Below are 16,444 nucleotides of genomic sequence, written 5' to 3' on the forward strand. Positions count from 1 at the left end.
GCTTTCAAAATAATACAAATAATTTTTAAGGAATATTCTAATTTCTCTTTAGTCTTTCAAAAATTCCTCATTTGAATAATGTGATAGATCAAGCGTGAACCAATTCTGGTCATATCATACGTATGTACCGATATTTCATTTTCTATTGAGAAGTTAGCTGAACGATCTAATGACCCAACTAGAGTTAGGTGGCTACCGGAGCCCAAACCGAATTCTCAATTTTATATTTTATAACGTTTGTCCTTATCTCCAAACCACAAGTCACTGCTTCCCGGTAAAAATGGCAGGATAGTGGTACTTATTGGTAGGGACTAACAATATACCCTACCACAAGGTAATGGCAGCTGGTGATCGTAGCACGGCTTACTGGTGGTAGCGTGTGAGGCCGCACGGATAGGTACCCTGCCTATTTCTGCTACCACCACCCTGCCTATTTCTGCCATGAAGCAGTAATGCGTTTCGTAGTGAAGGATGGGCAGTCGTTGTACTGTAAAAACTGAGAACCCAGAACTAAGAACTCATATCTCAGGTGAGTGTTTGCGTTTACGTTATCGATATGGGCTCCTGTAACCACTTAATTCCAGCTGGGTCGTGAACTATTCCATTCATGTGGATAATAAAAAAATGCGAACGAAACGGCCTATTCTTTAGTAATTCGCGTGCTCGCCTTTTAAGGCGCCCGCAGGGAGTTGGGGTGGGCTGATATTTGTTCGATTTTGGGGCTTAAATTTTTAAATCTCCCGCCAACTTATCCCGGTACCGATACTAGCGCTATGCATTGCCGCAATGTGTGCAATCTTTGGAAAAAGTCAATAATGAATAGGCAGTAAGTCCTTATTCCTTTAAAACTTCAATAAAACTGAGCTATCGTACATTATTCATTGAAACTCCTCTATATCACGTCTCGGTCTACGTGAGAAATGTACGAGCCTTTACGTATAATGTCTGGTTGTTGTAGCGCGTAGTTTGGCAGGAGAGAGGCAGCGCCCTTCAACGGGTCCGGCTCTAGGTTCCGGTACTTCGGTCGAATTCGACATTAAAGAAAATTTGGATGTGGCAATTTGTTCAAAACTGCAGATATATGTTTAAATTGTTTATCAATAGCTTCAGTCTCGCTTAAATTGTGAAATATTATGATATCATTAAGTTACACGCAATTTGTGACTCGTGAAGATCTAACAATCCGCAGTTTTGAAGATCACGATGACTTACTAGACGTACAACCCGGTTACATTATCTCTGGACCTGGCAAAAGGGAAACGGGTAGGGGCTTCACATTCTGGCGAGGTCCACAGATATTGTATCCGAGCAATATGTTGTATAAATGAATCAATTACTCGCCCAATCTCTTTATATAAAAATGAATTGCTGTTCGTTAGCCTTGCTAAAACTCCAGAACGGTTGAACCGATTTGGCTAATTTTGGTCTTGAATTATTTGTGGAAGTCCAGAGAAGGTTCAAAAGGTAGATAAATATGAAAATGCTCGGAATGAAATAAAAATAACAATTTTATTTTTCCTTTCATGTGTCCCCCCGTTGGCCTTTTATTTATGGATTGAGGCACTACGAAGTCTGCGGGGTCAGATAGTAACGAATAAAAAACGGACGATGTAGAGACAAATATGTCACAAGCCAACACCTGGGCCGATAGTGCCTCTCTATCGCTTGTTCCGCGCTCTCGCTTGCACGCTCTAGCACAGGCGGAACGTGACAACTTTTCGCGCGTGCAGTTAATCTATTTATAAGACGTTACCACGTCAAAACAAGCTAGTATCACCGTTATTCCAAAAACGGACACGGCATGGGACACAAGATCCAACCCGACCCCTAAAGCTTGCGTTCGACGGAGCATAAAATTTTCATTCACCGCTTCTAATTCGAAACCAGGATACCTTTTTATCACTTAGATGGGTGGACGAGCTCACAGCCCACCTGGTATTAAGTGGTTACTGGAGCCCATAGACATCTAAAACGTAAATGCGCCACCCACCTTGAGATATAAGTTCTAAGGTCTCAGTATAGTCTTAGTATATTCCTGGTTTGATGCTTTCCAGAACACGTGTCATGTAGCATCACTGTGAGATACTATCTTTTGATCTCACACATTAACCACTCGTGATCAGGTGACTGGTAAAAGTTACGTAATAGCCTCAATACTCATAGAAAAAAACAATCTTTCAAACCGTATCCAAATTGAAAACGCCATTCGTGCATCCACGTTTCCGTATGACACATTGCAACGGCTGTAAAATAATTAAAACTTCATTCACACAGCGATAATCTAAAGATAAAATGAATGAAATATGATTTTGTTATTTTAATATAACAGATATTGACCTCGCTCTTGCTAAAAAAAAATTGTACACTTCGAATGCGCAACGTGTGTCCTAGACGTTCGGAAATGAGATAGTTTTTTTCAACTTATAGACCACTAGCGACCCGCCCTCGCTTCGCTTCGGACACATTAAAACACACATGAAACCAAAAAAAAAATAAAAAAAAGTAGCCTATGTTCATCAGGGACAATGTCGGCTTCTAATGAAAAAAATAATTTTTCAAATCGGTCCAGTAGTTTCGGAGCCTATTCGAAACAAACAAACAAACAAATCTTTCCTCTTTATAATATTAAGTATATACATAATAATAGTAAATGGGAATAAATAAGGCACGATCATCTGGTCCCAATTTACGATTCCCTATGTTATGGGTACCAGAGACTGACATACATACATAAATACGTTTAAACATATATATACATAATAAGCACCCAGACAAAGACAAACAAACCTGTTCATCACATAATGTTTGCCTGATGTAGGAATCGATCCCACGACTCTCGGCCCACCTGGCGTTAAGTGGTTACCGGAGCCCATGGACATGGTAGTGTATACAGTGTTGTTTACTACAGTACACATAACCTGTGTTTTACTTGAAAACAAATTATTTTTTCGTAATATTTTATTTTATCATTATGACATATTTAGTTCCTATCACAATCTGTTCTTTTCTGCATATTACTTTTACGAAATAATGTCGAAGTTTCACATCTGCCAGGCGTCCCGTGACGGCTCACATATTTTTTTTCCCCCCTTAAACCCGTTCTTGTCTACGTTAAACAATGAAATCCGTCGGCGACTCACATGATAGCATTTCACGTAGCACCAAGAATTCTGACGCTTTCGTCAATACTATTTTCGAACGGTCACAATCGAGCGAGACAACAATCGTTATCAAAATCGATACATTGATAAATTAGTTCTAGACAACATTTCGTGTTCATCTTGACCCAGTGAAGCGACCGGCAATATTTACTCACGTGCTGTGTTATGTAACTGTGCAAGTTGTGTTACAAATATGCAATAATGTTGTTGACTAAGTTTATTGCTTGTTAGTAAAGAGATTATTTTATAAACGTAGGGTCATTGTAGGTGTCGATATTTGGTCAAGAGTGAACCGCGAGCAAGGTCTTTACGGTTAACTCATATGATAATGTTTTCTGGTGGCAGGACCTCTTATGAGTCCGCACGGGTATGTACCACCACCCTGCCTATTTCTGCCGTGAAGCAGTAATGCGTTTCGGTTTGAAGGATGGGGCAGCTGTTGTAACTATACTGAGACCTTAGAACTCATATCTCAAGGTGGGTGGCGGCATTTATGTTGTAGATGTCTATGGGCTCCAGTAACCACTTAACGTCAGGTGGGCCGTGAGCTCGTCCACCCACCTAAACAATAAAAAAAAATGTAAACGTTGTTTTAATTGACACGGGTTGTATTTTTTTTTAAATCGGTCTACCTGGTGTTGACTTGTCACAAGAGCCCTTAGACATCACCACGTAAATTTTGCATCAATCACCGCGATGTTGGTAATCTTGATAAAACTGGAAATTATAACGCAAAATAAAACGAGTTTGTGATTTATTTTAATATACTTTCAATAGTAAACGATCATTTTAAAATTACCCTTGAGGGTCCAGGCGGACCTCTTTCGAAGAAGGATATGTCATGAAACGAAGTTCATTCCGAAGTTGGTTGGGGTAAAGACCTTCACAAATGACCTCCATTGCAGCTTTGCAGTAAAAGTCGTCGTGGCCTAACGGATAAGACGTCCGATGCATTCGTGTTGAGCGATGCACCGGTGCTCGAATCTCAGTCGGGTACCAATTTTTCTAATGAAATACGTACTCAACAAATGTTTACGATTGACTTCCACGGTGAAGGAATAACATCGTGTAATAAAAATCAAACCCGCAAAATTATAATTTGCGTAATTACTGGTGGTAGGACCTCTTGTGAGTCCGCACGGGTGGGTACCACCGCCCTGCCTATTTCTGCCGTGAAGCAGTAATGCGTTTCGGTTTGAAGGGTGGGGCAGCCGTTGTAACTATACTTGAGACCTTAGAACTTGTATCTTAAGGTGGGTGCCGCATTTACGTTGTGAATGTCTATGGGCTCCAGTAACCACTTAACACCAGGTGGGCTGTGAGCTCGTCCACTCATCAAAGCAATAAAAAAAGATAAAAAAAGGCTTCAAACGCACACTACTTACTAAATCGAGATGAATTTGGGAAATTGCGTAATAATAAAAGCAATTTTGAATTGTCGTTTCTTCTCGAATGTTCAACTAGCTAACTGCATAGCAAGACTGGTGGATGTGTGTGACTTCGTCATTCCCAGGAGCTGTTACTGATAAGAAGGACTTTAGAGTCGGAAAAAAAATTACCAATATCTTATTATATTTACTATCTTCAAAACAAAGGATCATTTTTTCCACGCACCATCCGGCTTTGGAACTTCCTCTACGGTGGTTCCCGAGCGCTATGACATATCCTTTTTCAAACGAGACTTGTGGAGAGTACTTAACGGTAGACTGCCCACTGAGTTTCTCGCCGGATCTTCTCAGTGGGTCGCGTTTCCGATCCGGTGGTAGATTCTGCGAAGCACTGCACTTGCTAGGGCCAGTGTTAGCAACGCTCCCGGTTTGAGCCCCGTGAGCTCACCTACACGTGTCAAGGAGAAGCTGAAATAGCCTCTCAAGGCTATCAGCATAGGTAGGAAAAAAAACGGTAGGCAGCGGCTTGGCTCTGCCCCTGGCATTACTGAAGTCCATGGGCGGTAACCACTCACCATCAGATGGGTCGTATGCTCGTATGCTTGCAAGGGCAATAAAACAAAAAAAACTATCTCGTCGAGGAAAACAAAACTAAAGCCCCGTCAGAAATAAGGTAATTTTTGTTTAAGCATCGAGGGCACTAATTAATTGTCTTCAAACTAAGACAAATGCATTGATCAATAGTTTTCCAGACTGAAATGTCTATAGGCTGTTGCAAAAATATATGAGTGTTATCTGAAGATAGGGTAAAGGACGAAGAAGTGACCAAGAAGAGGTCTAGAATACAAGTGTCAGGTAAACCATTGCCCACCCAAGACTAAGATCATATGACGTCAAAACTTATATTTGACGTACAAATTGTTACAAAGTATTCGTACCACTAAATAAACAACGGCAGGTCAACGCGCGACAATGCACCAAATTAATACAACAAATATATTTTATCAAATGCTAAATTATTATACATAATTGACATGAATGGAGATATATTTGACGTCTTCGTTTTATTACGAAAGTTCATAACAACAGTATTCATTATATTTACAATAATACAAACCAGTTGGAGATGCGTAAATCATTATTATAGTTTTGTAATAGATACTGCGTGGGATGTGCTCAGAGGGGGTCAATGGGACGTAATATTTAATGTGTTTTTGCGAGTTGTGGATATAATTAAAACTATTGTCACTGTTTATTGCGGTTTTCTTTTTGTTACTACATACTATTAAAGTTTTCGTGACGGATGACTCAAAATATTGTAAAAAAAAACAATGGGTTGTCTGTAAAGTCGGTTTAATGACGATAGTTGAACGTGACAACGTCATAAGAAAATACTGATGGAATGGTTTCATTTTTCAATTATCGCAATTATCGTTGCTATAAACAATTGACACCACATTCACTTTTCACTGAACTTCATACTTGACGAAAACATGTAAATTTATTATTATATAGCAGCTGTCCACGCGGATGCATCGCTCACTCAAGTAGGAGAGAGACAAATGTCGAACGCAGCCGAACGTGGAGGCCGATTGTGCCTCTTTGTCGCTCGTTGCGCACTCTCGCTTGCACTTCAAGCATTAAATGGAACGCCTCAATGAGTCATGTTTTTCCATGCGTGCAGCCGGCTCCATCGAATTATAAGACGTTGTCACGTCAAAATCTGTAAAAATCCTTAAAATCGGAAATAATAAAATGGAAATGTTAACGCCAAGTTGTATGTAATTACCATCGAAAGATTTTTGTTGTGGTTCCGAAAGATAACATACATTGAGCTTTTAAAGCTTCATAATGGCTAAGCAAAGTGCATCATGTGAGTACAAGTAACAAATACACAATTAATTATCCTGACCTAGTCTTAATGTTTAAAATTAATTATGTTAGGGGTCTTTAATGCAATAACAAGTTTGCGAATGAATTTACGATCGACTATCGATAAATAGTTTTCGTTAATATTGTGAGTGAACGTTGTGAAAGCAATGAGCTTGAGTCACAGAAATATTACTTTTTTTATTACTTAGATGATGAACGAGCTTACCTGGTGTTGAGGAATACAATGTAAATGCTATCACAGACCTTGAAACATGTGTCAGGTGTACTGCTTCACGGCAGAAATAGACAGACTAGTGGACACCAGCGCAGCTTCAAAAATAAGTACTAGCAGTATCTGCACCAAATTTTTTTTCTTCTCCATAATAAGCGTTCGATTTACGCGAATTTTCTAGATCCTGTAAACCCATGCACTCAATAATGGCTACAAATAATGAAATACGACTTTCAGGTTTGCCTTTATTAGGAAAATACGTCTTGAGTTCATCAAAAACTTATTTTGAAACTAAAGGTATTCCAGAGGTATTACAAAATAATGTTAAATAAAATAAAAAAGCGCTTTAGTCGTCCCCAATCACAAACTATGAAGTTTTGTCGGAAATTTTAAAACTGAAAAAAATACAGACAAAATTCAACTCTAAGGACATTCTTGAATCTCGCTCAGGTAACATAATTGTAAAAAAACATTTCGATTATGGTAAAGGTTAAATTCTGAAAATAATTCATACAATTTCGGATCCAGAATCTCCATCTGAATGCAGCCCTGCTTATCACCATAGAAGGTCGCTGTTAACATTTTGAATCCAGGTCAAAATGTTTAATTTCACCGACCTTGGACTTACGGGTGTATTTCATGTTATTCATTTAAATTATTACTTCACATAAGTTAGGAAAGAACTAAGCGTATTACATGTTCCGATACGATTTACTAACTTCAAAAGAATTGGGTACATCGTGTACCCAATTAATTTTGTCACTACCGTAACGGCTTTGAGCCTTTTTTTTCCTTCTACCTATGCTGATAGCCTTGAGAGGCTATTTCAGCTTCACCCTAGCATGTAGGTGAGCTCACGGGGCTCAATCTGGAGTGTTGCTAATACTGGCCATAGCAAGAGCAATGCTTCGCAGAATCTACCACCGGATCGGAATCGCGACCCACTGAGAAGACCCTAAGTACCTAAGCCTGCTACTAGCAGCTCAGGTAAAAACTGGCTAATATCAATACGATAGGCCATTAGGCATAATAGATATAGACACTTTTTAGTAGATAATTTAATTTCTGGCGGAACTTCCTTAGACGCGATAAACCACAATTTTAATTTTATTATCTATTGCATTAAATCGTGTGATATAAAAAATCGTTAGGTGTGAAAAGATCGGCCCGGTAATTACTTACGTACGTATTTATGGCATGAAAAGGAATTGAAGTAATCATATATTACATTATCGTATCAACGACGTCAGTAAGATCATTTTAGTAATGTAATTATACTTCTTTGACTATCGACACTAGAAGCATAAAAGGTAAACCGAATGATTGGATCATTTTTAAATTTAATAATTTTAATTTTAATATGTTTAGATATACAAAAATATTTATAAGAAGATTTCTGAAAATATGTAGTTTATTAAAAAATCATATTGCTTTTTAGGTCCAAACTTTAAGGAAATAGAATAGAAAAGCGGTATTTTTACAATCAGCAGGTATACCTACGCCATTTAATTTTTCTCAAGAGAAGTTGTTTGGTCTCGGTAAGTAAAATACCGCTCGGTGATAAATCATCAGCATACCACTATAAGTACTACCATTACTCTCACTATAGATTAATAACTCGGAAAGTCCAGACATTCAACGTATTATTTAAATTAAATTAATTATATAAACACCCACGGGAAGATATGAGGGGGTTCTATTCTCAGTCACCCCACACCGAAATGTAAGTGTCGTGGGATGGGCATCGATATTCATCTATGAGCTTTGTTAGACCACTGTTGTACCGTGAGCATGAAATGCCCGTCTAAGAGAGAAAAAAATAATAGTGTATTTTTTTATTAATTACGTACGTGGTACGTATTTACAACATATCTGCGACGCAACGCAGCCTTCTCGATTACGGCCAACAATTTATTTGAAGCACATTAATTAAATCACTACCTATGTCTGTGTTACGTTTTCTCTTCAGCATATTTTATCAATGTTTTTATTACCTCTGTTGCGTTTTGTTTTTTTTTAACCAGAGCTCCCTCATTATTATCTAAATAATGTGAGGATAAACACTTATAATTTTATGATTCTATTATATAATTTATTCGAATCATTTAAAATAGTTTTTCGCTTCTGTTAAAATATAGCCTTATACTATTTATTTGGTTTTTATTTTTATAGCGTAATACCAAGTTCTATAGACTTACAATGGGAATACTGCCACCCACTCTAAAACCTGGAACCCATTACTGTTTCGTGACGGAGCCCATGCGGCATTACTATATGTTTCGACTCACGCAAGATCCAGCCAACGTCGACGTCATAGACGAAGATCCACCCGATCCACTCATATTATTGTTTGATACTCTTTACTGCTGGAATCAAATAAAACACGGGTCATCTAAAACGCCGAAGAGTTCGACGAGAAACCTAGTCCATAACTTCAGTTCACTGAGTTTCTCGCTGGGTCAGTGGGTCATGATTCCGATCTGGTAATAGATGAATTTGCTGGTTCTGGCTGAGTCCGTGCTCACCCACATGACTTAACATAGCTGGAAAGATTTCCGGGACACCAGCTATCCTTCTGTCGCAAAAAGCTAACATATCATCTTCTCGCATTAAAACTGTATAATCTCAAAACTTACAAATTTTACAGGAGCGTTTTGAAAGGTTTAACATGTTACATTTTTAATATTAATCATCTTTTTTTTTTATCATTTACATTATCTGTCTTTTAAAGTAAGCTAAAATTATGTATTAATCTTGTTAATAGTAGTCAAAATATAGGTACCTAAACCTAACCTAAAAAGAAAAAAAAGAAAAACTGAACTACGCTCTTTTGACAGTATTTATGAGAAAAAATACTGGTGATAACCAAATCATTCCGCATGTTAACTCAATTTCGAATATTTTTGGAAATTGCACACTTTTAATGGGAAAAGACGATTATTATTTGCAGCTAATTTGCAAATATGTGAGTCGACTATTATCAAAGCCGGCAATGTGACTTTTGGACAATTATTGGTAAATCAGAAAAACGAATTATTGACTTTGTATTCCATTGGCAGTCACAAAACTCTTCTGAACGACATCTTAGATAAATAACAGGTTAAGTATTAACCTTTATTTAATGCAGGTTTTGAACCGTATTCTTTGAAGGAGACGATTATATTCAAATCAATCTGTATTGACATATCAATAACATTTTTTTGTCCAAATGCACAGATTGCCACCTTTGATAATAGACGACTCATGTGTGCAATCAATAGGCAGGCGATTTTGTATGAAAGTATCGGTGCTTAAAGCAAATCAAAGGCGGACTCACGAAGCTGATTAACGACCGGTAAGACTTATCTTAGAGCAGGAGGCAGAAAGATCCTCGAGTGGAGACCACGTACTGGCAAGCGCAGTGTGGGACGACCACCTACTAGATGGACCGACGACCCGGTGAAAATCGCTAGATCACATTGGATGCAGGTGGCAACGACCGGCCGCACTGGTCATCACTTGGAGAGGCCTACGTCCAGCATTGGACAGTGGACAGACTGAGATGATAAATACTTATCTTTATAAATGAATTGGGATTACAAGATTGAGCCGTGCTCAGACGTCTAATTGATACACAAATTAACAAATCGTTATTAAATTTGAACGAATCCAATATTATGTAAGATGCAACTACTTCTAGAAAATTCTAGGTTTACGGTATTACCATTAAAGTGTAATGGATCAGGATGCCTGATTCTTACGCAAAAGCATTACATAAACGTCTTTAGATCAAACGCCACGTCTTGCTGTTACACCAGGCCGTTTGAAAAATAACAATTTTTACTAATGACCACAAGCTCTGATGCATATTAATAGATGTTAATAATAATAGTAGTCAAGTAAATGACTCGCTAAGTTATGGCAATTGACAGTGCAGTGCAGAGCTGGCGGATCCAATTTAGTGCTTGCAAAGCAAGAGTTTTTGTTATAAACGTTTTCACCCAGATTGAACCGTGGGAGGATTCCTTTAAAAAAGCGTATTTTACGTATAAGATGATACTAGATGATAACGCCATCTTGTTGTGTCTTTAAAGCGGTTAGTTGCCCTCAATTAAGAAAAATAGTATTATTATTCGCCAATAGATGTCGGGAAGAGTTGATTATTGAAAACACGAATAAAACAACATTTTCTGAAAATAAAAATCGTAGCTAGATCGATTTATCGCCCCCGAAATCCCCTGTATACTAAATTTTATAAAAATCGTTGGAGCCGTTTCCGAGATTCAGATTATATATATATTAATATATATACAAGAATTGCTCGTTTAAAGGTATAAGATAGGAAACGTACTAAGGACGACCGTAGCAGCCCTCAGAATGAGTTCTGTTTCGACGGCAGGAGATGCAATTATAAAATTAATGATTGAAAGCGAAGACAGTGGTTCTAATATCTCCTCGAACCATAGACCAGGTGAACTTGAGGTTGGCTGGGCCTGACCCTTTTTTTGTTTTTTTTTATTATTATGGCATAAGTGGGTGGACGAGTTCACAGCCCACCTGGTGTTAAGTGGTTACCGGAGCCCATAGACATCTACAACGTAAACGCATAGTATCTCAGTATAGTTACAACGATTGCCCCACCCTTCAAACCGAAACGCATTACTGCTTCACGGCAGAAATAGGCAGGGTGTTGGTACCTACTCGTGCGGACTCACACGAGGTCCTACCACCAGTACAAACTGTACAAACAACAGTACAAACAACTTTACAAAGTGCGCCGAAAAATTCACAATCTATAAAATAATCGGAAAAACATGCTTGTTTTTTTTATTCTAGCATTTTCCTGTTAGCAACAATTGAAACATAAGCAAAATACAATTAAATGAGTGAGAATCGTCATTGTCTATTGCTACTTTTAATATAACAATAAAAATCGGGACAAATCACATACAATCGTCTGGTTCCGAATTATTCCAAAGTTATAAGTTATATATATTACGTGTCTTCATTCTTGTGGGAGTATTGCATGTGTGAAATTCATACACAATTTAATGTATAATGTGTTTGTGTAATAATATTTATTGAAGTAATACCGTGTTACCGAATGCGAGCTGTCGTCTTTGTACGGGTGTGGTCTCACTGTAAGCGGGTCATTTGTGTAATTAATTATTCATATAAAAATAATGTTATTGTTACGCGCTGGGGTTCGGGATAAATAAAATTGTACCGGAGCACAAATTAAAAACTGTATTAAGTAGCACTTAGAACAAAACTTAAAAAACTTCACAAACACCTTAAAATTCTCAATTCGCTTCTTCCGCTTCGCTTCAAGTGATCCGATCGCTGTTTCGCTTCGAGTAGTTCCGATTACTAACTGACTGCGTGCCAGAAATCCCTAGAATCGTTGAGAATATTCCACAATAATCGAGTATTGTGTGTTTCCGCTATCTGACATTGTATGATTGATTGATTGATTGATTGATTGTATTGATGGCGTTGTACTTCTCGAGCGTTCTAGATGCTACTAGATCCTTCGATATTCGTTCGACTATTTGGCGATATCTGGCATTACTCTTACCAGCGTAACAATATTATAAATTAATAGAAATATATACAAATGACGCTTCGAAGAATTTATCTTTCGTTCCCGGGTTTTGGTTTAATTTTTTTTTCTCTGTTGCAATTTTGTAAAATAGCTTGTTTGTATCTAAAAAACTTCTAATTTTATGATTCGAAAGAAACAATAAATTAAATTATTAAAAGAAAATTCACGAAGACGCTGAGTTTGAACAAAGTTTATTTTGACGTTCAACAAAAAAACAAAACTGTATTGACATTGAAGCAATCGCTAAGCCACTTCGCTAAGCTATATAGCTAGTATTAGCTAGCTATTATAGCTAGATAGAGCTAGTATTAGTAAATTCTCTCCGTTTGAGCTCACCTACATCAGCGCGTAGCTGGCAACCAACAAATAGTTAGGGAAAACAAAATCGCTGTAACTAAAACCCCGCCCGATGTTATTACATCAACCTAATTACGTTTACTAATGATTTAGTGTTTGTTCTCGATACTAACCAGACTGTTGGATTACATTTAGTGATCGAATATATCACTAGTATATGTAATTAACGTTAGAAGCTATAAACATTCGACACTTAAGAAGCCAGTAGTTCGATTTGCGTAATTCATCCATCCGTACTGTAAGACTTATTGTATGCATAAGCACGAATCAACATACTAATACTGTCACTCACGTGTTCTGGTTCGAAGGATGGAGCATTGTTATACATTACAACTGAGACTCCAACAAAGCGGCACGACACGAGAACCCTCTCATCGTGGCCGCCGGTAACTACATTCCCGATCCTGCGGACAGAATGGAAAGCAGTCAACGTCGCCCAAAACACGTCATTTCGGATCCTCCCGATCCACTAACGGTGTTTTTAGGTACCTCAAGCACTGGTCATCGCTCTCATCGAACCTCGACGAAGGGCTCGACTTAACCCACAGACACAGCCTACTGAGTTTCTCGCCAGATCTTGTGGGTCTCTCTCAGTGGGTCGCGTTACTGATCCGGTGGTAGATTCTGCGAACCACAGCTCTTGCCAGGATTCGTGTTAGCAACGTCATCAGGTTTGAGTCCCGTGAGCTCACCTACTAGTTAAGGTTAGGCTGAAATAGCCTCTCAAGGCTCTCAGCTTAGGTAGGAAAAAAAAAAGAGTTTTCGATCTCATGCTTCAAATAGGGGCGGCAGAATCAGAATTCTATAATACCACAGCCACGAGCAAAAGTATCAGGGACCCCTATTGAACTGCCAGTTCTAGGATAGTTTAGCATAAGAGATTTAATTATATTTTGTAACTTGTATGCTTCATTATAATAAATAATTAGTATTTCTTCGATCCGCTTTTTGAATTTATGACAGCAACCATTATGACAGCACCATTAGGTTTGAAGGGTGGGAAAGCCGTTGTAACTTGAGACTTTAGAACTTATATCTCAAGGTGGGCGGCGCATTTTCGTTGTAGATGTCTATGGGCTCTAGTAACCACTTAACACCAGGTGGCCTGTGAGCTCGTCCACCCAACTAAGCGATTGTCACCACTCTTTTTTTAAAGCAGCCAGTAGTGTGTTTTATTAGTTATTAAGTCTCTGCGTATAAAAGCATCGAACTATTAATGCTAATACCAAATCAAACGTATCTTTATTTACAAAAAGCGAAATGTCGCTTACAACAAACAGCCTTTCACCCCTTGATTTATTTATGTAACCACGCTACTTCTAAATGCGGAGCACGTGTAACATTGAATTACATTGCTAAATCGATTTAAAATCGTGACATCAATCGATCATCGATATCCGCTTACGACCGAAAGATTTAAATACACGAACGTTTTAATTTATTTATGATTTGTTTATTGTCTTTGTTTAAAACAACCATGGTGGTTGGCCTGCGCCACTTTAGTATAAAGAATCATTTGGATTGTGTGGCGGCAGTTTTAGTCTTCGAATGGAGCGCGTGATTGGTTCGCGGCAGAATTAGGCAGGCTTGTTACTGTTGCGGAAATTTTTGAGCATACTTCCCCACGGCTGTTTAAACTGCCTTGCGGCTTAGTTATTCCAAGTGGCCTGGGTTAGACAAATAATACCGCATCAATGCAACATAAGCTATTTAATAATAGTCGGGGACAATCCAAACACTATCATCTGGTCCCAAACTAGGAGTCCTTGTACTATGAGATTACATACTTTTATACGCTGGTGTTAGGTTCTGCAAAGCACTGCTCTTGCTAGGGCCAATGTTGGCAATACTCCGGTTTGAGCCCCATGAGCTCACTTACATGTTAGGGCGAAGCTGAAATAGCCTCTCAAGGCTATCAAAAAAATAATATTATACGTTTAATTATAAACAAATAACCAGACAAAGAGCAAAAAAACTCTTCACCATACGAATGTTGGCCCAATAGAAACCCTCGATCCTCGGCTTAGCTGTCAGAGTCGCTAACTACTCCGCCACCGAGTCATTCAGAGTCAGCTATGAGCGGTTTAATCTATGACGAGGTTTCTTGAAGCTCACATTCGGCTTCCTCTTCCATTCAAAATGTTAGCCACGTTAATAAAATATGTAGGTACCAAAAAAAAAGCGGATTGTGATAGTTAGTAGCCCACTAATCAATTTTAGAGACGCCATTACAAAATTCGATTACAGAATTCCAAAACTGGTTTCAATTAAACATTTTGCACATCGTGTCGGTCGGTGCGTCGGCAAATGTTATTACATTGAACGATTTGAGTCGGTTCATTACAAAACTTTCGCGCAGGATTATTGGATTACACCACTAAACGGACTTAGGACTTAGTCTAATGCAAGTGGTAATTTATTTATTGCTTACAGCTCATGGTCATGCTCATTTAGCTCATGGCCCAGCTGGTATTGAGTGGTTGCCTGAACTCATAGACATAACATAAACGCCACTATGCCCCACCTTGAACCAGGGATTCTAAGTCGCAATGACTATTTTATTTTATTTTATTTTATTAATTGTCTATTTATCTATTGTCAATTTATTTATTTATTTTTGCTTAGATGTGTGGTCGAGCTAACAGCCCACTTGGTGTTAAGTGGTTACTGGAACCCATAGACATCTACAACGTAAATACGCCATCCACCTTGAGAGTTGAAGTTCTGAGGCCTCAGTATAGTTGCAACGGCTGCCCCGCCCTTCAAACCGAAACGCATTACAGCTGTGGACCCGTGTGGACTCACAAGAGGTCCTACCACCAGTAAAAAATGTTGTTATTATGCAAATGTTCAATATGGTCGTATCTCGGCAGCCGAACAAAAATTGTATTCATATAGAAAATAAAACTGCAATCCACCGTGAACTAAACCCATCTCCTCTTTCACAGATACTTCGTGAGCACAGTACTCCAGTTCCAGATATTCAGGGCACTCTGCGAGAGAACGGGCCAGTTCATCCCAGGAGACCCAACCAGGCCGTTGCACAAATGTGACATTTACAGAAACCCTGAGGCCGGAAGGATTCTGAAGTAAGTGTAATAAGTGTCATTTGAAGCCTTTTTTTGTCAGGAGGAAATCACCGGACTTGCGTCCTCCACTGGAGGTGGAGGACGCGGCATGTCGGAGTCGAACCAACTAAAACCTCTTGTCGCTCAACAACCTGCATCCAAACCTCGCATGAGATCATTAGAAGCCTAATCATAATGCTATATTGGATTAAGCATTATAATTAGCGCTACAAGATCCATTTTCCTTTAAATTATTGACGTAAAATTATACTCGGTAGATTGAATGATGCAATGCAGGACGCCCTCGGGCTCGGTGGAGTGACGATCTATGCAGGGTGACTGGCTGGATAAGAGAAACCGATGATCGTGTTAAATGGCGAGCAATTGGAGAGGCCTATGTCCAGCAGTGGACTGCTTTAAGCTGATGATGATGGTGATGATGATGTGATGATTTTTTCTAAAAGCTGGGTGTAAGATGAACAGTATAATCGTATCAAGCGACGCAAATGCGGTTTTGGAATACCGCGGTCAAATAACAAATTCCTCTAATTGAAACACGTACTCAACATATTCACACGAATACTTTCCACCATTTATGGTTAATGTGGTGTGATTAAAAAGAAAATACGCAAAAAATGCATTGAATCATTACTATACAATTGAAACATAGATTTTATATGTCATAGGGTAGCATTCACTTATGGCTCCGGTAACCACTAACTATTAGATGGATCGTGAGCGCCTCCATCTATTTATGCAATAAAATCTAACGGTTTCCATAA

General features: G+C 38.6%; 2 protein-coding genes across 2 annotated transcripts in view; both read left to right on the forward strand.

The window, feature by feature from the left end:
• The window catches only part of NimB (nimrod B), a 660,573-nt gene that overhangs the window by 563,760 nt on the left and 80,369 nt on the right, over window positions 1-16,444 (forward strand). The window lies entirely within an intron of this gene.
• The window catches only part of LOC134199405 (angiotensin-converting enzyme), a 189,938-nt gene that overhangs the window by 163,878 nt on the left and 9,616 nt on the right, over window positions 1-16,444 (forward strand). The window contains exon 10 of the mRNA XM_062670238.1: window positions 15,543-15,683. Coding sequence (XP_062526222.1) covers window positions 15,543-15,683 — 141 coding nt within the window. The remainder of the gene's footprint in view (window positions 1-15,542; window positions 15,684-16,444) is intronic.

Source organism: Bombyx mori, chromosome 9 (genome assembly GCF_030269925.1).
Source record: "Bombyx mori chromosome 9, ASM3026992v2".
NCBI lineage: Eukaryota > Metazoa > Arthropoda > Insecta > Lepidoptera > Bombycidae > Bombyx > Bombyx mori.